Here is a 23122-nt window from a genome sequence, read left to right as displayed (position 1 = left end):
ATTTTGCTGGATGAATATGTAAGTTATTATATTCTGTGAATGTTATTTATGATTTATTCTTAGGCAGAAACTAATGAAACAATAAACAGGGAGAACAAATACATGCTCTGTTGTCCAAAGATCATTACAAGAAACACATCCAAAAACTAAAGGAGGAGAATGTGGTAACTATTAACCACTTTGCAGTTTCAGAGGTCAAAGGAAAATGGAGACCTATTCCTGGAAATTCAATATTATGCTTCAGCGATAACACTCATGTGACCGTGGACACCATGTACAATAGAGAAATACCGCTACAAAAATTCGCTTTAACTGATCTGAATGAACTTAATCAAAGAAACGGCGACGTAACTCATTTTACAGGTGATTTATCAATATAATCTCTTATGTCAACTATAATTTATTAATCTAACTATGATACTATTCCTTTATATAGACGTGATGGGAATACTGGTGGGTATATCAAAACTAGAATATACAGGCCAACCATCCAAGCACTCTTAGATTAAAAGGGAGATTTTATTACATACTAAAATATCCTCATCTAGAGTTACGCTCTGGGGAGATGTTGCTAGGCATATCGGAGACGAGTACTTAGAAGATACCGACAAATATGATGTTCTTACAATCACCTCAACATTGGTGGAGAAATTTAATAGTAAGTCATGATAATTCATTCCACATAACAGCACGTATACTTTTCATTGAATGAATCGGTCACCAATTAATCCAACTTTTCAGATGCTTATTGTCTTTCAAGCACAATGGCAACAAAAATTTATGTGGATTTACCAATACCCGAAGTTAAAAACATACGAGATAGGTAACTATTTGATTATGCCTATGAACCCTATAACATCTGATTATTTTCAAATACAAATACACTAATAACATTGTTTTTCAATAAATAGATATGGACCCTACTTGGTGGTAATGTTTATTGATTGCTAGAGGAAACAACCAAAACCAATCGAAGAAATGCTTTTTCATAACAGAATGCCTCTGGGAGAAGGATGCGGCTTAATTCACAATGAGGAAAATTTGGTAAGATCCATAAATACTTACAGGTTGGTATTGATCATCTCATAATTTGCTAATATTTTATATAAAATAGGAAATGACCTTTACTAGCAAGGGAAAATAGTTGGAGTTGTACCAAACTCAACTTGGTATTACTTAGCATGTCCAGATTGCAATTCATGGAAAAAACAAACTTAAGTGGAAGAGAATGGGGCGCCCCATGCAATTGCAAAATTAAAAGACATGTACCAAGGTAACAATATTACTGCACTCATCATGTCTTAAACCTAAATAGCATTAAACTAACAAAAAATTAATCGGCTTAATACTTGCGCAGGTATAAGCTGGAATTGCGTATACAGGATGAGTCTGGAACTGGAACATTTGTTATTATAGGATCTGTTGCTGACGCTCTATTCGACGACAATGAAAGGGTCTCAGTGTTTATCCGAATTAATGCACTAATGGGAAAAGTATTTACCAACCAATCACAATACATAACATATTTTGCCAACATATATATAACAGCACCAAACTAATTTTTTTTTTTGTGCAGAAAATGTTGGCAGAAGAAGTAATTGACATAATATTATTGTCCGGGCGCACATACATATTCGAAATCCGGATTGTTAGGAAAAAACATTCTGCCTACAGGATTGTTTATGTGCAGAAGATATACCATGTCAATCATGAATTAGAAGACAAATATGAAAGACTGCAAGAAGTTGAAAAACAGGTACGGAATCGAAAAATGAAACAGAACTACCAACCACGGGCACCATCAAAATTTGATAAGAAGGCTATGCATTTTCAGAATCCACCGACTCCTTTGCAATCTATGAAAATGTTATCCGTTAGAGAGGTAATCATTGAATATATGCTTACAAACACTATTTAGCATAAATTAATTCACGCAGACTATTCACTAACAATTCCTATTTCATGCTAATCTACAGGAAGAAACCCAGAACAATGAAATGGAAACATTAGAAGAAAAAACACAAAACACTGACATGGAGACGGATTAGAAGATAAATGACAAAAGCCAACTTAGCCGCATAACCTGTTTGGTTTATTTTTTAATTTTTATTTCTCAGAACTTATTAAGTTTCATGAGTATAATAGACTCAAAACTTCTGTTTTATTATTTTTTGGAACAACATTACCAGAATTAATACAACCTTTCCATTGAAACTTATGTTTTAACACCGGCCAAACTCTTCCCCATAAAATTGATTCAACCGACAAAATGTCACCTTACTAAGTAACGTTGTTGAGGAAACAATGGATTCAACCACCAAAATGTCACCTTACTAAGCAACCCTGAACAGCAAATCACTATACAGCAAATCCTGCCAGTCACCGATGTAAAGCAAGATACTACCTTAGCTGAATTTCCATCCCTTTAAGCTGGAAGTTAAAAATTGAAGCAACTATTGAACCCCTGAAATAAACCTACCAGTCACCGATGTAAATAGAGGCTCATAACTACACGCCTTTCATGTTGATATTCCTCTGTTGGATGTGCCCTAATTAAAAAAATTCTTAAACCCAATATCGCACCAATCTAAATGACATTTCTGAATCTGGAAGAAGATTTAAAAGGTCTGATCAGAATAAAAAAAAAGATTTAAAGGGTATTGACTGCCATAATTAAAAATAATCTTCAACCAAATTCCTTTGAAATATTCTACAAAATTCTTTTCAGAATTGTATCTATCTACGTGAAGACACTTCCAAATGATATTCTCATTTTCAGATTTTTATCTATCTAAATTCTATTCTTACATATCCAAAGGATATTCCCATTTCCAGATTTATATCTATGAATGATAAACATACTTGATCCCTTTTACAGATTTATATCTATCTAGATTTTATACGTACAAATCTATGAATGATAAATATACTTGATCACGAAGGAAACTACCATATATGCGTGTATATAAAGCATATAAGGCTGCACGCATAAACTCACATCGATACAACGATCATCACAACAAAAAACTAAGTGTTCTTCAAACCATTATACCATACTAACAGCAAGATGAAAAGAAAGAATAAGGTTTCTACAAAGAAGGTTTATTCCAAGAATAGCCAAGGTATGTGTTCCATTATAAGTCATATTTTTTACTTAATGTTTAAAACATGAATTAAACTATAATAAATATTCTATGATTTAATTTACATGTTTTCTGTGACAATGTAAAAAAATGTACTGCGAAGGTAGTGTACACACCATTAAAAGACCTGAGATTCAAACACTCAAAACAAGACGATCAAGGTGAAAGTACTCAAAGTCTGGATATCTGAATCCAAGAAAACTGGTGAAGTGTGGAGCCTGGAAGTGCACGTAATGGATGAGGAAGTAAGTATTAGACAGCTCATACTTTTAAAAAAAAAACTTTGAAACAATAAAATAAACACATTGTATGTTTTCACTTGAAATTACAGGGTACGCAGATGCAACTTAAGGTGAACAAAGATAACATTGATATGTTCCTAGAGAAAATTGAGGATGGATGTGTATACGCCATTCAGCGTGTAACCCTACAGGTTCCCACTGGAGGATATATAATTGTAGCTTACCATTATTTTATGTGGTTGAATAAATACGCCAAAATTCAACGGCTAGAAGTGGATGCATCCACTTTTCCAACAGAAATATTCACTTTCTTGCCTCTGGAGTTGGTACCTGGAAGGAAAAACGATAACCAGTTCTATACAAGTAAAAGCATAAACCAAGTTTTATTACCAATCCAAAAATTTATCCTCTTTAACTAACATCTTCAACTGTTGATTTGTTGTTGCTTATCTTTCAGATGTAATTGGAAGATTGCACTCCATATCTAACATCGTCATCAAGAAAGTTGAGGAACATGATGGAACAAAAGATGTCAACATGTGAGAGATTTAAATCACTAACGATGATGGGTACTACTTTTTTCATTTCAAACCAATTTAATACAGATTATAAGATCAAAGAACTAACACTTACTATTACCTGTATTAGGGGAGAGACGATGAAGATAACTCTATGGGGTGACTTAGCGACTACAATAGATGATGGAATACTAGATAGTAATGAAAATGCCGCAGTGATCATCATAGTCACTGGAACATTTGTCAAAGAGCGCATGGGTAAAAAATGCATATAATGTATACATAAACAAAAACTTAAACCCACTTACCTAATTTAATTGGTTATTATTACAGGGATAGTCAATCTTTCCACTACACAAGCATCAAGAGTTTTTGTGAATTTGGATTGTGAACAAGTTTAGTAATTTAGAATGAGGTAAGAAAAACATATAATATAAAATGCAGTTTATAGATAATCACAATAAAATTAAACCATACTACTGTTTACACAGGCTTGGAGAAGAAATTGGAGAAATAGAAGAGATACACCTTGAATAGGAGAAAGATCCTTTTGAAGACAAAATTTCCCTCTATGAAGCCAGTCAGATGCTGATGGACTATGAAAATACGGTAAATACAAATTTATGTTGTAGTTATACATTAACCTATATTAATTTGAAACATTTAAGAATATACATAAATGTGATTCCGATTTGACATAGGACAAGGAGTTTTTCTGTGAAGCATCTATTGTTCGAGTCAACCAGGGAAAGGAGGGAAAGGGTTGGTATTACATAGCTTGCAAAAAATGCAAAAAACAAGTCCAAAACAAGGATGGACAGACTACTTGCCCAAGATGCAAACAGAAATTTGATGGAGAAGTACTGCCATGGTAAGGGAATATAAAACATGCCAATTATGTGATGTGATAAAGAATGAAACCTAATCTAATTACTATTCATTGAAACAGGTATTGGATCACCGTAAGGATCAAGGATAACACAGAATATGCAGACATTAACAATTTTCGGATTTAATGTGGAGAAGATGCTGAAATATACTGCGGCTGAACATGTTCCATACGTTGAGTGTTGCCAGAAGGTAAGACACTTATCTACTCTTATGATTAATACATTTTATTTCCAAAAAAAATAAAAATACAAAACTGAAATGTTACATGATTTGTAGATGGGTGAACCAGAAAAAGCTACACAAGTGTTTGATAGACTAATTGGAGAAAAGTTTGGATCTAAGCTAAAGATGACTGAAGACAACATCGAAAAATAGTCGGACAGTTACACAGTTTTGAAAATTCATACTATGGTGAAAAAAAAGAACATCTCCAATGAGCAATTGGGTCCGAAAACACCAAAAAAAGACAAGCAACAGAAGGTCGGGATTTTGGAGGATAAAACACGCCAAATAGAAAAGCAGCAAAAAAGAAAGAGGCTAAGGCGTATGGTAATTGAAAAGGAAGATGATGAGGATGCTCAAAAAGATGATGAAATGGAAGAGGATTTGGATGAAGAAGAAGATGATGAAGATGAAAATGCTATGGTGGAAAAAAGTAAGACCACCACTGAGCAAAAAACAAAGAGGCTAAGGCGTATGGTAGTTGAAAAGGAAGATGATGAGGATGCTCAAAAAGATGATGAAATGGAAGGGGATTTAGATGAAGAAGAAGATGATGAAGATGAAAATGATGAAAATGCTATGGTGAAAAAAAGTAAGACCACCACTGAGAAAAAAATAAAGAGCCTAAGGTAGATGCTTTTAGAAGATGATGAGAATATAGATGAAAAACAAGATGACGAGGATGAAAAAGAAGGTGCAGGTGATGAAAACGGAAATGAAGGTGATGAGGATGAGTAGAGTGCATATGATTCTCTGTTAGTGATTTGAGTAGGATAACTTTATTATTAGTTTCATTTTTAGTTATTCTTTCTTAGTAATTTCATTTTTAGTTTCATTCTTAATGATTCTTTCTTAGTTCATTTCAAGTAAATGTTTGAGAACTATCTTAGTACAGTTATGAATTATATTTTCTTACAATAGGACACACACATCTTTACATTTTCAGCACAAATAGCAACTCAATTAACTTAGCCCCGTGCAACGCACGGGGAAGACACTAGTTTATATGAAAATTGTACCTCCTGTTTGTCTTCATTTTCCTTCTAGCTCGGGCTTCTTAGGTAGTGAATTCAAGCGAACACAATCTAAGCATCTTGGTCACCCAAAGTCGACTGAAGCTTTTTGACATCACTGCAAAAGCAAACGAAATTTTTTAAATATAAACAGAACCAATATATTATCCCCTCAGTCCTATGGTTCAGAAACATTGCAATCCAAAATATAAAGATAGGAACACTTATAGTCTGGTCATGAATAGGGTGAATAAGCAACCAAATAGTCTGGTCATGAATAGGGTGAACAACTTGTTACATTTAAAAATATTGTTAAGTTACGACAGATAATGCAGAACAATGATACAACATAGAGACACAATCATGTTATTTTCCTTTAGCTGATAGATGTTACGAAAAAATGCCAGTAACCTGCAATATATGTCGCTCAATTTTTCCTTTCGAACAATGTCTAGGTTAATCCCCTGCAAGAATATCTAGACTATGATCCCTAATGCCAGTGGGTATAGCATAAAATCTATGTAGAAGTAATAAATTTCAACAAATAGAGATAATGGATGATGATTTTACCCGTGACTTTACTTGATTTGTTGGTACTGTGCGAAGATCAGGGCTACGAAACAAATAATAGAAATTGGAATCAGTAACAAAACAAAAAAACATCTACAGTAAATTAAACATGAATCCAGTGGCACCCATATTTATATCAAAAATTCTCGACGAACCAAGAAAAAAAACAAGGGAGAAAATACCGCCTCTCACACACCCTCCCCTGCACGTCTCCCGAAGAGCGGGTCCCAATGGGATCCACCCAAAAAAAAAAATTTATGAGAGACGGTTTTTCCATTGTTTCCATCTTTCGGTTCGTTAAGAACCACTGTATTTATATATAACAACAACTTCATTAACCTACTGAACGATGAATATGTCACGAATTTATATATAACAAACCTTTTTGTCATCATGCATGAATCAGATCGAACACTTTATGTGCAACTGAGATAGTAAGTACTTTTATTCTTTGCAGAGAAAAAGTAGATGAACACGATCAAACAAACAAAAGATGTTTAACAAAATAAGATACAATGAACACTTTTACCTGATTATACCTGGTGTTCTTCTCCACCTAAGACGAAAGCAGGATATCTTTTCTTACCTGCAACGAAAAACAGAAAAATGCAAAGACGGATTTTACCTGATTATCGTGCGATAGAATTAACGGCGAACAAAATAGAGAGAGAGAGAGCTGGCGACAGACAGAAACGTGAGCAGAATAGGAAATAGGGTTTGGAAATGTGCAAGTCACTTTAATATTTATTCTGGTCGGGAGTGCTACCGGATGAAACTTTGGTGGTGTGAAAAACTAGGATGATTCTATTGGATGAAATATACTCCAGTGGGGCCAAAAGCTCTTAGAAGAGAGCTTTATTCAGCTTTTAACCACAACAGAGGAAATTCACCTGAAATCATATTATTAATTAATTGTGTTCCTATCATTTTTTTGTGAAGAAGTATCTAAATTGTTTCTTTTGTTCTTTTAAAGAAGAGATTAACTTGTAACTAGTTTATAACAATTTCGTGAATGTCCAATGTGATGCCAACTAGTGCGGACCAAACTATATCAGTTGAAGAGACTAAGGCTTAGTTTGGTATTGTTGCAGCTTTTATAAAAGCACTTTTCTGATGTGCGTTGTTGTACTGTGCTGTGAGACAAAAACAGTTAGACGTTTGGTAAAACATTGATTAAGTTTAAAGCTTAATAAAAAAGCAACCAAAGTGTGTTTGGTAAAGTATTAGATTCAACTATTGTTGTTATGACAAATGACAAAAACAGACATATCTCTGAAAATAGTTTTATTCAATTTTAAAGGGTTTAAAAATAATTATTATTTTTTTATGTAAAAAAAAATATTGAATCATTAAATTAACTAAGTGTTACTATTATTATGATTGTTAAAAAAAATTATTTTACTTAAGCACTTTTTAATATATATATATGCATAATTTTCAAACAAAAAATCAAACCAAAATTAAGTAATTATTAAATATTTGTTTTTATTTTTATTTTTGATAAATTAAATGAAATGTATCATAAAATAGTTTGAAAATAAAATATAATAATATTTAAAGAATAAATTATAAGAAATAAAAAATTGAATGTATATATATATATATATTCAAGGATAATTTTTGTCATTTACAAAATAAAATAGGGACAAAAACGATAAATCAAATATTAAATTTTGGTGGGACCAAAGCTTATGCTTTTGTAGCTTTTAAAAGCTCCTCCTCCCCGACTTTTAAAAATTGAGAAATTTGGGAAGTGCTTTGGGTAAAAAGCACTTTGATTTTTTTTACCAAACACCAATTTCAGAAATTGTTAACATATATAAGTTTTGAAAGTGCTTTTGGAAAAATAAAAGCATTACTAAACCCAGCCTATACAGGTAATGAATTCCGTTGCCGGTCCTTCCCGGACAGCAATCTCAATCCCCTTCATGCGAATCGTGGTGTTACATATCTATTCGTAACACAATTCATCTAGGTGATTCTTGTTTCTTGAATTGAGTCCTTAATGAAGCCAGACAAAACACAAAGCTTTGGTCAAAATTATCATAGAGTACCTATTCAGTCAGGTCGCACCGTCGCAGTGTTGATGACAACCCTCACAAATTAATGAGTTTCAAAGGGATATAAATGTGATTTTCTGTGTTGCCTCAGCAGTTGAGAATATATAAGGCAAACTGGTAGGTATATCTTGGATAAGCTATCCTCCAAAACTGCGTTAGCTTGTAGGAAGTTTTGCAGTTGCATCGATATGCTGCAACTTGAATACCTGATCTAACTGAATACCGTTAGCAAGGCGCATATATATCCATCCGTATATTGAAGTTTCAGATGTTGGGTGTGTTTGCGCATGGCGACTATTGATATAGAAGATACAAGGTGAAGTTCAACTATATTTATTTTTTCGCGTGGTTTATGACTTTTATTTGGGCCATATTATTTATTTTTTTTGATCGGCAAAATTATATTAGTATATTAGAATAAAAGAATAAGAGTGATTATAAGTTGCTGGACATACCAGCCAAGCAACCAAAAGAAAAGAAGGGAAAAGCAAGATGTTAGAGACAACAAAAAATCAAAACAAGGTCCTAACAACCGCAAACAAGAGGGAAGCTCTACTTTCGCATCAGATCAGCCCATTTGAATACCAAATTCTGAAATCTAAAACCTCTAAGAGGTTTTATTGGAATTGACCAATACAACAAAACGGCTTTGATATCCAAAATAATCCTCTCTTGGTCTTTTGCTATACCATTGAAACATCTATTGTTTCGCTCCTTCCAAAGTATCCAACAGATTGCATATGGAAGCAGCTCCCACATGTGATTTCCAGCCATCGAGAAATTTCGGGTTTTTATCTCGTCGAAGGCATGTATGATATCATACCTTTGTACTCCCAGCACCCCAAATTCTGAAAAGAAATGGTTCCAAATTGGCCGAGTAATTCGGGAATGTAAGAATAAATGATTGATTGTTTCTGTATCGGCTTTGCATAAGTAACACCTGTTGGCTAATTTCCTTCCTCTTTGTTGAAGAACTTCTTGAGTAAGTATGGAATTATGGTGTACCAGCCATATAAAAAAGGAAATTTTTGTTGGTACATTAGAATTCCAAACCGCCTCTTTAAGAAAAATGATAGTTTCTTGTTCCCTAGCCAACAGCTGCTCATGGCAGGGCCGGCCCTGATGTAATCTCCCAAACCGTCAACTCAAGTTGCATTTTATGGTATATATAATATAATATGGGAAGGGCCATATTATATTATATATACCATAAAATGCAACTTGAGTTGATTATTTGGGAGATTACATCAGGGCCGGCCCTGCCATATAAACGGCACAGCTGATGCCAGTAAAATTTTATGAACAATCGAGTCTAGAAAAATAAGTTCCATTATGGTATTATGTCTAATTTAAGTTAAGTTGATCAATTTTTAATAGGGTTTAATAGGGTATTATATGTCTGTTTTGATCTCTCAGTTACGAATTGCTCGCACTACAAAACAAGTAGCTTTTAAGGACGGCTGTTTTGAAAAAACCGTCCCTAAAGAAGGATATTTGGGACGGTGATGGCCTGACCGTCCCTAATAGTCATAAAATATTTAAATCAAGGCTAAAATATGTCCGTCCCAAAAAGAAAACATGACCAAATAGTATTAGTGACGGTGGACCAGGGGATGGTACATAAACCGTCCCTAATACCTCTTGGGACGGTTTTTTGTCCTCTTGGGACGTTTTTTGGCCATCCCAAGAGGCCTTCTGTTTTATAGTGTCGATTTCATGGTATTGTTTGGTGGAGAGATCGATTACTCATTTAATAAAATATTAATAGTATTTGGATATTTAGTATGCTTGTTCTTGTTACTTTCGATTTTCTCCATCAACAATTTTATTTGTACATATTTCGAGACTGAAATGGTGAAATCATTCTAAGTTACAAGACAACTGATCTCACTGGAACAGTACGTTGCTAGTCTTGAAAAACATCCTGTAGTAAGAGATGCAGGGTCTCTAGGGCTCAGAGATATGGTCAAGAACCTCAAAGAGTGCTGGTCCGTTGTGCTCGGAAATTTTTGGTAGTCCGAGTAAAACCAACTTATAGGAAAAAAAAAAGGGAAAAAAAAAAGAATTAGCAAGCACTCAATCAAATTTGACGTTAGCAGAGAATATAGCAGTCTGGATTGGGTGTGCACCTCCTCTGACAATGGGCGGTGATGATAACTCATTGCTTGTTACTGAGATATCTTGTACACATGCAGACTCTTAGTTCTTGTTCATGCAATTGAATTAGTCTAGTCAATTGTAAGAAAATACCACTCCATTTTTGTAAATTCAAAATAGATCTATAATACCACTCCATTTTTGAAGCCAAGAAACTGCGAGACGGAAAGAAAGGTAGAAATAAGAGAAATAAGAAAACTAAGAGGCGTTAGTAATTTTCCTTCCCATATTAACTTGAGTATTTGCAGATCTCCTCATTACCAAATGCATCAGATATAATATATTTTTTCCTCAAATCTTTCTCACCTAGCTAGCACCTTCGTGTTTCCTCGCAGTCTTTTTCTTCACATAAGTACAAGTTCTAAGTGATACTAAGATGTCCACATAACTAAATCACATAGGAAAGTGCCTATGCTTAGAGTTTGATCTTAGTTAGGAAAGTGTCTTGAGTGGTAGTCAAGTTTGTGAACAATATAAATAGGTTGTTGAGCCATGAATGTTATCACATCGAATTATTATCAATGTAGTCTTTTATGCTTCCGCGTTTGTGCTCTCCTCTCTCTTGTTCGTTCTTTAACTTGGTATCAGAGCAAGTTTCGATCCTCACCTTCTCTCTCTTTCTCTACTTTCTTTTCATACACAGAAAACTTAAACTTCCCATTCATCTTCTTTTTAGCATCTTCTTCTTCAATTCTTTATTATCAAATTCTTTATTCACGTCCGTGTTTAATAATTCTTCTCAATCTTATCAGCATTAATCTCTCATTGTCACTGCCATTAGCTTAGCTCCAACATCAGCTCCATCTTCGCTACCAAGCTCGAGCCAACTTCCAAGTCCGAGCATCACTTCTTCTCTGTTCGTCAATCGCCAATGATGCTCAAACTCCATCGCTACTGCCAACCATTCATGTCTTCACCATCAACCACAACACAAAACCCTTGTTACTGCCTTTATATCCCTTTCATCCCGTACAACACAACTAAACTCGATCATCACCGTGTCTTCCATCAACAACTTCCAGCATCAATGTCATCACAACAATTGAGTTCTTCTCCTCCACTCGTCTTCCATCAATCACCACTGCTATGGATGTCATCATTTCCTGTTTTCATCTCTTCACTGCACCATCGTGATTATCACGAGCTTCTCCATCATCACCATTACTGGCAGCAAGGTCTCTTGTTCTTCCCAGCTCTTCTCAATAGCCATATCCTCGCTGTCCATCTTCACTGATACATCAATGGCATCAAGCCAATTTATCCATCGAAATCATCTAAGTCCACCAACTTCATCATACACTGCAGCCAAGCCGACGACAACAACAGTTCGAGCTTCCCACTTCTCTTTATCTTCTGTCGATCACCATGACATATTCTAACTCCTTCGTCACTACTGCCAACAACTACCAGCTCTATTCTCTGTTTATATCTCCACCATAACCACATTATCTACTTCAGCTTCCACGATCACCAAACTCCAAAGTTCAGTCCATATACTCCTTTTCGTCATCGTAAGCTAACGTCGAGTCCTCCGTCATCTTCTATGTATTCTCTTCCATGTCCGACTTCGCAGCACGCTACCAAACTTGTAACTTCTTATCACTACCACCTGTTTCTCATTCTTATTCTTTTTACACAACAGTACATCTCGTCCATACCTCTTTCTTATTCTGTCACGACTTCTACCACTTATTCCTTAATCTTGATCACTACCATGTTAATCTTTCATTATCGTATTAATCTTGATCTCCCATCTGTTTGGTATACGTACCTCCACTTAATCTGTTCCCTCTCCACTTGCCCCAACTACCTTATTTACTCGATCCTCTTTTCTTCTCAACTTTGTGTTCTACTACATAGCCTCCCTTATTCTTTAACCTTCTTTACTTAATTAATCACGTTCTCTATCTTTTAATCATCTACTATTCTTTCTTTAATATCATCTATTGTTTCTTCTTTTAAATCTTCTATTATGTCATCTTTTCAATTTTTCTTCAACCTCACTCAATCACATCCGGTTCTATGGTTGCTTTGAAATTTCTTGATGTCAGGTTCAAGCTCACGGTTCAAGATCACCCGTTACGCTTGCGGGAGGGTGTTAAGGCATACACTTAACACACGTTTATTTGTTAAACAAGTCTTTTGTATTTTAGGAAATTGGTTTACGTTAGGAAAGTGCCTATGCTTAGAGTTTGATCTTAGTTAGGAAAGTGTCTTGAGTGGTAGTCAAGTTTGTGAACAATATAAATAGGTTGTTGAGCCATGAATGTTATCACATCGAATTATTATCAATGTAGTCTTTTATGCTTCCGCGTTTGTGCTCTCCTCTCTCTTATTCGTTCTTTAACTTCCCGCTTGTAGTAATATCGGGCATGTTCACTGTTCTAACTCTTCCAGTTTTCATATCATATAAAAGCAAATCCTCAAAAGTATCTAATAGAATTTCACTATTTTCAAAGAACCATAACGGTTTACAAAATGAAAATCTAGAGCTTGATGGTGGAGCATCCCAAGCTCCATATTCGAATGTAAACTGCTTAATCCAAGATTCTTGCACTCCATATTCCCGCATCACCCAAATATCGATCCAAAGAAATGTCACAACAGATAAACAAAGACAGTCTCCCAAACCGCCTACAATTGTATACCGATCGTCATTGCCCAATTCTTGTGGAGGTGCAGTAATTCCATCAGGAAAAGGCAGATGGATAAGTCTCTCTCTGCTAACATCAAAAGCAACTATAACTTCAGAGGAGCCTTCTTGCACAGTGGTCACACGGCCTAACCAGTGAAGCGCCCCTTTGAGAAGCAAACCAGGATATCTTCTTCTACGAGAAAACTTGTAATGTTTTACACTTCCACCGCTTCTCCAACAATTCAACCCTAACGTATAAACTTGAACATCAAAACAACCTGAACCCTTTCCAATTTTCACCACCTTATAATCCTCGATTATGTTATCATGACCAAATCCATATCTAAAGTTATACCCATCATACTCAACCACAAAATCACATTCAGACTCTATTTTCTTATATTCACCTGTCGTCGGATTCCATATAAAAATACTATTATCATCATCTACACCTATTGTTCCACTAGCAATACCTAAGCAAATCAAGCCATTACAAGAAGAACCTAACATTTCAAGTGCTTTAATATTCTTATACCGAAACGGATAATCCATAAAAACAGCACCATCACATTCTAATGATGATGGTATTAACTCTAATGACAACGATGGTGATTAGGATGATGCTGATATTGAAGCATAATCTATTGAGTAAATTGTAGGGTTAATACCTGACCAGTACAGGGAATGACTGATCATGAGTCTGTGATTCTTGTTGGTATGAACTGTCTGATGAAGACTGAGTCTTAACAAACCTAGGGTTACAAAGAAGAGAACACCATACCTTACATACGCACCTACACATTCCAATGGACTTTAAAGGTAATCTTATATGAATATCTACCTGAATCTCTTCCGGGAGAAGAGTTGCCATTGCCATGGCTTCTTCAACGCCTCGTCTTCTAAGAAATTTGGATTCTGCTGATTATCTTCTTCTTGTAGGGAATTGCGAGATTTGGGGAATTAGGTTTCAAGAAGAAAGTATCGGGGAATTCTGTTTCTGTTACGGTCACGTGAACCAAAATATATCACGAGCTCAAACGGCTCATGCCTCTTGGACGGGGTTGCGGCTATGATGTGGACGGGCCACATCCCCTGAATACATTCTCCTGTCCTTTCAAGAGACCAAATAAACAGGTAAGAAACTTCGTCGCCGGCCTTTTCGGGATGGAAAACTCAATCCTAGAGTTTTCAAGAGACCAAATAAAGCAGTAATTAAGTTAAAACTTACAATTGCATGTATTATTCCCAGGTAAGAGACCGTTAGGGTTTTCAAGATCATTGCAGTTAATTAAGTGCACTATGGTCAATTGGTTTGATGGTTTTCCTCTTTCAATTTTAATATGTAATTGTGATGGTTTTGTATGCTCTACTTTGAGCTGATACTCATTTGTCACCTTCAGTAATCCATTTCTAATTAATATATATATATTGATCTTTTTATCCAGCTCTTCATAAAATATATTTCAATATTGGCTATTGCCCCCAATGTAATTCACCGCATTGTTCAACTTTGTTCCATCATTCACCGCATACAACTTCCTAGCTCCTTGCTGCTTTGAGTCATATAGAACAAGTTCCTTGATGTTATCTATCAAAATCTCACCGCTTTCATATGCCCAAACCAGCTCTGAATTATAACTGAAATGAGCAGCTGTTTGGGTAAAGGTAAAATGTAATTGTTAATATCAATCCCAAATCCATATATATCATTACAAAGGTGATCATGAACAATACCGGACGTGAATATAAGTAGTTCTCTATATTCTCCGGTTGTTGGGTTCCATATACAAATACTATTATCCTCATCAGATGTACTACATGACATGCCCAAGCAAATTACCCCATAGGTATACATTAAGACATTTGTTTGGTAAAGGAGCAGAGTCAGATATCAAGTAAGTTTCAGATCGCGAATCAGATCCAGCCAAAAAAGAAGCCAGTTACCCATCTATTAATGCTAAGGGATATCTTTGTTTACTATCAACACGTACTTCGACTTTCCATGACAAAAGTCCTCGGTTGTTGGGTTCCATGTACCTCGACCCAAAAGTAGAAACCCTAGACTTGTATTTTCTTGCCTTTTTTTTCTCCTCTTCAATGTCAAAACCCTGGCAAGGTTTGGATTATCAAAATCGCAAATCTTTATTCTTCACCCTTTGAGTGTCCAGTTTATCGTCCTCAACACATTCTTGGCGATGATGGAATTGCAAACCCTTGAAGCTGTATCAAGTAAGCCAAGCCTTCCAGATGATATTCAAGTAGATATCTTTATGAATTTACCACTGAAATCCGTCGTGATCTCTAGGTGCGTATGTAAGCTCTATGTAATCTTCTTCGTAATCCTAAATTTATCAAGTATCACCTCAATTATAGTATCCAAAATAAGAACGTTAAGCAAAAGCTCATGTTGTATGATAATTTCAACTGGTCAAATAGGAAGCACTATCTTGTGTACTCACTAGATTATGCTTCAATATCATCATCACCATCGCTAGCAAATAACAAGGCTATTAAAATAGATTTCCCATTCAAAACAGAAAGGGTGATAAGTATGTTGAGATATTGGGTTCTTGTAATGGCTTAGTTTGCTCAGGTTTTCTTAGTTCTAAAGAAGGACTTGCAAGGGAGTACCCAATTATTATTTGGAACCCGTCGAGCGGAGAAGTTAAGGAAATACTAATACCGTCAATCCATATCCATAAGTACGATAGACATGGGTTTGGTTATGACTGCAAAAGTGACGCTTACAAGTTGGTAAAAATTGGTGATTATAAGGAAACTGGTACTTATGAAATTCAAGTTTATACAGTTGAATCAGGTTCATGTAACGATATTCAAGCAATTCCATATTCTTTTCCTTGTGATTTTAGGAATATTTCTGGTTTGCTGTTCATTGGTTAGGCATTAACACTACCCAAAAAATCTCCTCTGAAGTTGTAGTGTCATTCGATATTAGCACTGAGAAAATTGTAGATGTTCCATTACCAGAATCTAATCTAGATAATCCTAACCGCAGGAAATGCTATAGAAGTGTGGCAGTGTTGGATGACAATCTTTGTTTATTGAATGTCGAACATGGTTCCCTCGTTGAGATATGCTAGAGTATGGAGTAAGAGGATCTTGGTCTAAACAATTTTCAATTGCTCAACAACCATTTCCCTTGTTTAACTTTAATCAATATTTAGAGTTGATATGTGCTTTAGAAAACGGTGAGCTTTTGATGGTTGGTTTTACGAAATTTGTTTTATATGACCCAAAGAATAAAAGATTTAGTGACTTCAACTTGAATGTCATGCGTACTCGCATATTGATAACAAATAAGGCAGTAAGGTACGTGGAGAGTCTAGCTTCACCTACTCATGGGGTACTTACCTGGGAAAAACAATTGAATGAAGGTCTGGTCTCCTCTGCAGCTAATATTTGATACGTATTGACTATGCATAGTTTGTTTGCCGTGTTTCTTGTAGCACTTCGTTTTGCTATATATTATGAAACAGTTCTTCTGCGCTTTTTGTCCAAATTCAAAGCTGGAACCTCCTATAAAGTTTCTGATTCTTATACTTTCTGTTCATGTAATTGAGCCCAATTCTATTCTTCTAGCAGTCATCATTAATTAATACAGAAAGCAGATCATTCAGAAGATTCTATTTTGATGGATTTTCAGTAACAATATATTGTTATACCACACCACCTAGATTAAAGATGACAAGCTGTTTTGATCTTACCAAAACACCAAATGGGTCGTTAATGAAGCCTGACAAAAAATATTAAGTCAACATGTCATATTAAGTCAGGCGGCAGGGTTAATGACACAAATTATCGAGTTCTAAAAGGATCTTGTTCAGCTGATCAAAATGTGATTTTCTGTTTTGCTTCAGCAGTTGAGAATGTAAGGTAATTTGCTCTACCTTGGACTAGCAACCCTCCCAACTCGTGCGTTGGTTTATGAAGTGAAAAGTACTAAAGAATTCTTCGTGTTGTCAAATTTGCTTGTGGGCAGTTATGCACTTACATCGATAAGCTGCAACTGCGTACCTGTCCATTTTGCAGGGCGTATTTTGCATGACAATTGGTATCGGGAGATTCAAGGTGATGGATTAATTAAACATCAGACCATGGGCTTCATAGACTAAGGCACTAAGCCCTTAACCGCTTCACCGGATCTAGTCTATGAGATTTAACCTTTAGTCCTATCGAAAGAAAGAAACTCTGTAAGCCCTTTTGGTGCAGCATTCTCCGAAGACCAATAGCAAAACCCTAGATTTTCACTTTCTTTTCTCTCGTTTTCTTGCGCGTTTTTCTTTTCATCCTCAACAGATTTCTTGGTATGATGAAGCGCAAACGGTTTATGAATGAAGAAAATCCTAATACTATACGTGAAGCAGGATTAACACAAACAGGTATGTCAAGCCTTCCAGAAGATATTCAAGTAGATATATTTATGATGTTACCAGTGAAATCCATCTCGATCTGTAGGTGCGTATGCAAGCCCTGGTATAACCTTCTTCGTAACCCTAAATTTATTAAGCACCACCTCAATAACACTATCCAAAATAAGAACAATCATAAGCTCATGCTTATTGATAATTCGAACTGGTTATATAGAAAGTATTTGTCGATATACACGATAGATTTTGCCTCAGTAACATCTTCACCATTGCCATCATTTAATAGCGCTGCAAAATTGGAATGCGTATTCGGGAACAAGGAACATAAGATTTGTTGAGATATTGGGTTCTTCTAATGGCTTGGTTTGCTTAGGTATGTATTCCGTTGAAAAAGCTATTGCTTGGGAGTCTTGGGAGTCGTCTAATAAAAAGTGTCGCATTTGTATTTGGAATCCATTGACAAGAAAATCTATGGAAATAATAGAACCAATTTTCTGTTATTATATGAACCATGGGTTCGGTTATGACTGCAACGGAGACACATACAAACTAGTAAAAATTGGTAAGAACAAAGAAACTGGTAGTAATGAAATTCAAGTCTACACATTAGGATCAGATTCATGGAACAAAAAGGAAGCAATTCCATATACTTTTGCTCCTCATTATATGATGGATTCTGGTTTGCTATTTAACGGAGCTCTTCATTGGTTATGCACAAACACCACTCGAGAAACCTCCTTTGATGTTATAATGTCATTCAATATTAGTACCGAGAGAATTGTAGATCTGGCATTACCAGAACATACTCCAATAGGTCCTAGCGGCACACAAAGGTACAGAAGTGTGGCACTGTTAGGTGACAATATTTGTTTATTTGATGTTACTGTTACTGGCAATTCCACGGCAGAGATATGGGTGATGCTAGAATATGGAGTCCGAGATTCTTGGTCCAAACAATTTTCAACTGCGCATCAGTTTCCTGGCTTTCGTGAAAAGTTGAGATTGCTGTGTGCTTTAGAAAACGGTGAGATTTTGATAGTTGGTACTAATGAATTTGTTTTATATGATCCGACGAAAAAAAGATCTAGAAACATTAATGTCGACAGAGAAACGATAAAAAAAAAAGTGGTGAGTTATGCAGAGAGTCTAGTTTCACCTATCCCGGGTACTTACCGTGATGAAATACTTTTGAATGAAGGCCTGCAGCTCATTTGATTATAGAGTTAGCATAGATTTATTTTGAATTTTGGCTTTGGCGTGCTTTTGTTTAATAGCACCTCTTTTTGCTGTATACTCTGTATATCATGAAATAGTTTTGTGCTTATTTTCCAAATTTAAACCGACACCTCGTAATAATTAATAATGTTTCTAATTATCATCCTTTTCGTTTTTGTAATGGAGCTTGATTCAATTCTTCTTGTTTTTGTAATTTTCACCTGGTCCATATGCATACATTCAAGTAGACATCTTTATGAAGTTACGAGTAAAACCCATCTCGATTTCTAGGTGCGCATGTAAGCTCTGGCGTCAGTTTCTTTGCAGCTCTAACTTTATTAACTATCACCTCAATCATGCTAACAATAGTAAACTCATGTTTATCAATAATGACTACGTGTAAAATATGCAGTGTTTTATGTATTCATTAGATGATGCTTCAATCTCAAAATCACCATTGCAATCCTATAAAAGAACTTTTGAGAACAACAAGGATTGTGATTTGGGTCAAATATTGGGATCTTGTAATGGCCTGATTAATTGCTTAACTATTAAAAAATAAAATGGGTGACAGAAGCATTATATACAGACTATAACGGGTGACAGAGATATCATAATATTTGTAAAAATTGGCGATAATAAAGGAACTAATAGGTTTCATATTCAAGTTTTCAGACTAAGATAAATATAGGGATAGGGAATGTCCATGTGAGGAAATGCGATTACGTTTTTTCTCATTATATATATATTAAATGCCCATACCGTTAAGAATAGCAACTTGCAGCAGAAAACCCTCATTTGATGAAGGTCCCTTGTCCAAACTAGTCAATGCTGAGTATATATTAGGGAAGGTCCAATGGTCCATCCCATAGGTTGCCTCATGTAGACTAAGCAATGTTCGATCACCCAAAAAAGAAATACCTACTTTAATGGATGTTCGAGGTTGGTATGTGCTCTAGAAAACGGTAATCTTTTGATGGTTGGTATTGAGGAATTTGTTTTATATGACCCACAGAAAAAGAAAGTTGGAGACTTGAAAGTCCAGATAGGGAGAGTGAAAACAGATCATGCAAAGAGTTATGTAGAGAGTCTAGCTTCACTCAACTCAGTTACTTATGCGGGGAATACGTATTGAAGGAACATCAACTTATTTGATTAGATATGTACAAATGAGTTAGCAATTGTAGGATATATGTTGACTTCTCATATTTTGTTTCATCTTTGTTTGGTGTGTTTTTGTTGCACTTTTTTTGGCTAGATATCATGAAACATTTTTGTGCCTGTTCTCCAAATTTTAAGTCGACACCTCGTATACTATTTCTGATTCCTATCTTTTTTTGTTAATTTAATTAACTCGATTCTTCTTGTTTATGCAATTTTCACCTGCTCCATATATACACAGTACATTATCATGTTGTTGTATATGACGAGCAAGTCTTTCACCTTGGTTTTTGAGCGGAACTTTTATGCTTCACTTAATTCAAAAGTTAAAAGCAGATTGAACAAATGTGTAGAAATTGGATGAGCCCTGCATTCGAAAAACTTAAAAAGATTGAGCATTTATCCTATATTCCTATTACACCACTTCAGCTATCTATTTGCAATTCTGGACCAATACTATTGACTGAGGTTGTAGAAAGGCTTCCATATCTTTTGAGCTTCCATACAGTGCAAAAAAGAAAAAAGAAAAAATGATTAGTTGATTCTAGTTTCCTGTTAGACATGCTGCAGCTGTTAACCTGAGTTCTCCCTCTTCGCTGCAACTTATCTTGAGATCAGTTGGCTTCAAATGGTGGTGTACCAACCACATTTCTCCTTCATACTGCATCACATTAATATTTTCATAGCCGGATACCATGGATTATTCATTCAAATGGGATGAACTTCATATATATTTTTGGTTCATGTAACTAAAGTAAAGTATCATGAAGTTAACTGAACATATTATATATGTGCATTGTTTCGGTTAAGAGGTGCTTCTGATATATTTCTGTGGAGGTAGTGGTTGACTTAAAGTGGTATTGGTAACAACAAATAAGAAATACGAGTATCGCATTTCCGCTATATCATTATGGATTGTGGTAGTCTATCTGGTAGCTATACTTGATTCTTTCAGTTTCTCAAAACCTAAAGTTGGCTCATACGAATTGGAATATAAGTCTTTCTGGTAGCTATACTTAGTTCTCTCAGTTTAACAAAACCTAAAGTTGGCTCAATGAAATGAGGATTGAACATCCGACTTTGGGCTTCATAGACCAAGGAACTAAGCCCTTAACCGCTTCACCGGCTCTAGTCTATGAGTTTTAACCTTTAATTATATATATACCTCCGAAGACCAAAAGCAAAACCCTAGACTTTCACTGTCTTATCTCTCGTTTTTCTTCTCATACTCAACAGATTTCTTGGTATAATGAAGCGCAAACAGTTTATGAATTATGAAATTCTTAATAGCAAACGTGAAGCAGGATCAACAACAACAGGTATGTCAAGCCTTCCAGAAGAGATTCTAGTAGATATATTTATGGAGTTACCAGTGAAATCCATCTCGATCTCTAGGTGCGTATGCAAGCTTTGGTGTAACCTTCTTTCTAGTCATAGATTTATTAAGCATCACCTGATCAATAATGCTATCCAAAATAAGAACCATCATAAAATCATGCTTATTGATAATCTCAACTGGTTAGACAGAAAGTATTTTTCGATCTACTCGATGGAGTTTGCTTCAGTAACATCTTCACCCTTGCCATCATTTAGCGGCGCTGTAAAATTGGATTGCGCATTCGAAAACAACAAGGAACATAATCATGTGGAGATATTGGGTTCTTGTAATGGGTTGGTTTGCTTAGGTATGTACAGCGTTGAAAAACGTTTTGATTGGGAGTATAAGTATCGGATTTGTATTTGGAATCCATTGACAGGAAAATATAAGGAAATATTAGCACCAATATCCAATATTTATAGGAGATATGGGTTCGGTTATGATTGTAACAACGACACTTACAAGCTGGTAAGAATTGGTAAGAACGAAGAAACTGGTAGTAATGGAAAGCAGGTTTACACATTAGGATCAGATTCATGGAGCAAAATGCAAGCAATTCCATACTCTTTTCCCCGTAATCATTATCATATGAAGGATGCTGTTTTGCTATCTAATGGAGCTCTTCATTGGTTAGGCATTAATACCACTAGAGAAACCTCCATTATCATTGGGAACACTTTTTACATCAGCTGGGTATTGGTTGGGTTCATCCTACGACAGTTATGGAATTCCTTTGGAAGTGGAAATTGAAGTTTTCTATTAAACCTCTCATTTTCTTGAGGTATTGTTTACCTTTTGCGATATGGTGGTCGGTGTGGTTAGAAAGGAACGACATCTTAATAGCGCAGAAACAAGGAAGAAAAACCTTAACTTCTCTTATTATAGATATCAAGTTGTTGATTTTTAGTTGGACCGTTAATGTTGAGTCGTTTAAGCAGATCAAATTTGATGATTTTGTTTTCGATTGGGTGAATTTGTTTAGAGAGTAGTCCAATGTAAACTCTCTAGTCGCCTATCTTCGTGTATCTTTGGAGGGTGTCATCTTGGCACTCTTTCTTTCATTTTTAATATATCCTTTGCCTTTTTCAAACAAAAAAACCTCCATTGAAGTTATAATGTCATTCAATATTAACACCGAGAGAATTAGAGATGTGCTATTACCAGAACATAATCCCATACACCCTAAACACAGATATAAGTATAGAAGTTTGGCACTGTTGGGTGATAATCTTTGTATATTTGATGTTCATGCTGATTACTATGGCAATTCGGTCGCTGAGATATGGGAGACTCTAGAATATGGAATTCGAGAATCTTGGTCGCAGCAGTTTTCAATCGCCGAACAAAAATTCCCCAGTTTAATGGATTTCCCTGTATTAATCAATGTTCAAGGTTGGTATGTGCTTTAGAAAGCTACTTTTTGATGGTTGGTACTAAGGAATTAGTTATATATGACCCAAAAAAGAAAACCTTCCGACAGTTGAATCACCAGATTGACGGAATGATAAACAGGGGAGTGAGTTATATAG

The 23122-nt window shown here is 35.4% G+C and overlaps 2 protein-coding genes across 2 annotated transcripts; one reads left to right on the top strand and one right to left on the bottom strand.

Annotated features, from left to right (window-relative positions):
• Window positions 1-13148: 13148 nt before the first annotated feature.
• LOC113305031 (F-box/kelch-repeat protein At3g06240-like) lies at window positions 13149-14003 on the bottom strand. Its single transcript, XM_026554145.1, has one exon. It carries the CDS (start codon window positions 14001-14003, stop codon window positions 13149-13151), a length of 855 nt encoding a protein of 284 aa, XP_026409930.1.
• Window positions 14004-21464: 7461 nt separating this feature from the next.
• LOC113305030 (F-box/kelch-repeat protein At3g06240-like) lies at window positions 21465-22343 on the top strand. The gene has a single exon (XM_026554144.1). The coding sequence runs from the start codon at window positions 21465-21467 to the stop codon at window positions 22341-22343; it is 879 nt and encodes a 292-aa protein (XP_026409929.1).
• Window positions 22344-23122: the final 779 nt, after the last annotated feature.

The sequence above is a fragment of the Papaver somniferum genome, chromosome 8, assembly GCF_003573695.1.
Source record: "Papaver somniferum cultivar HN1 chromosome 8, ASM357369v1, whole genome shotgun sequence".
Classification (NCBI taxonomy): Eukaryota; Viridiplantae; Streptophyta; class Magnoliopsida; order Ranunculales; family Papaveraceae; genus Papaver; species Papaver somniferum.
This window is presented reverse-complemented; position numbering and strand designations above follow the sequence as displayed.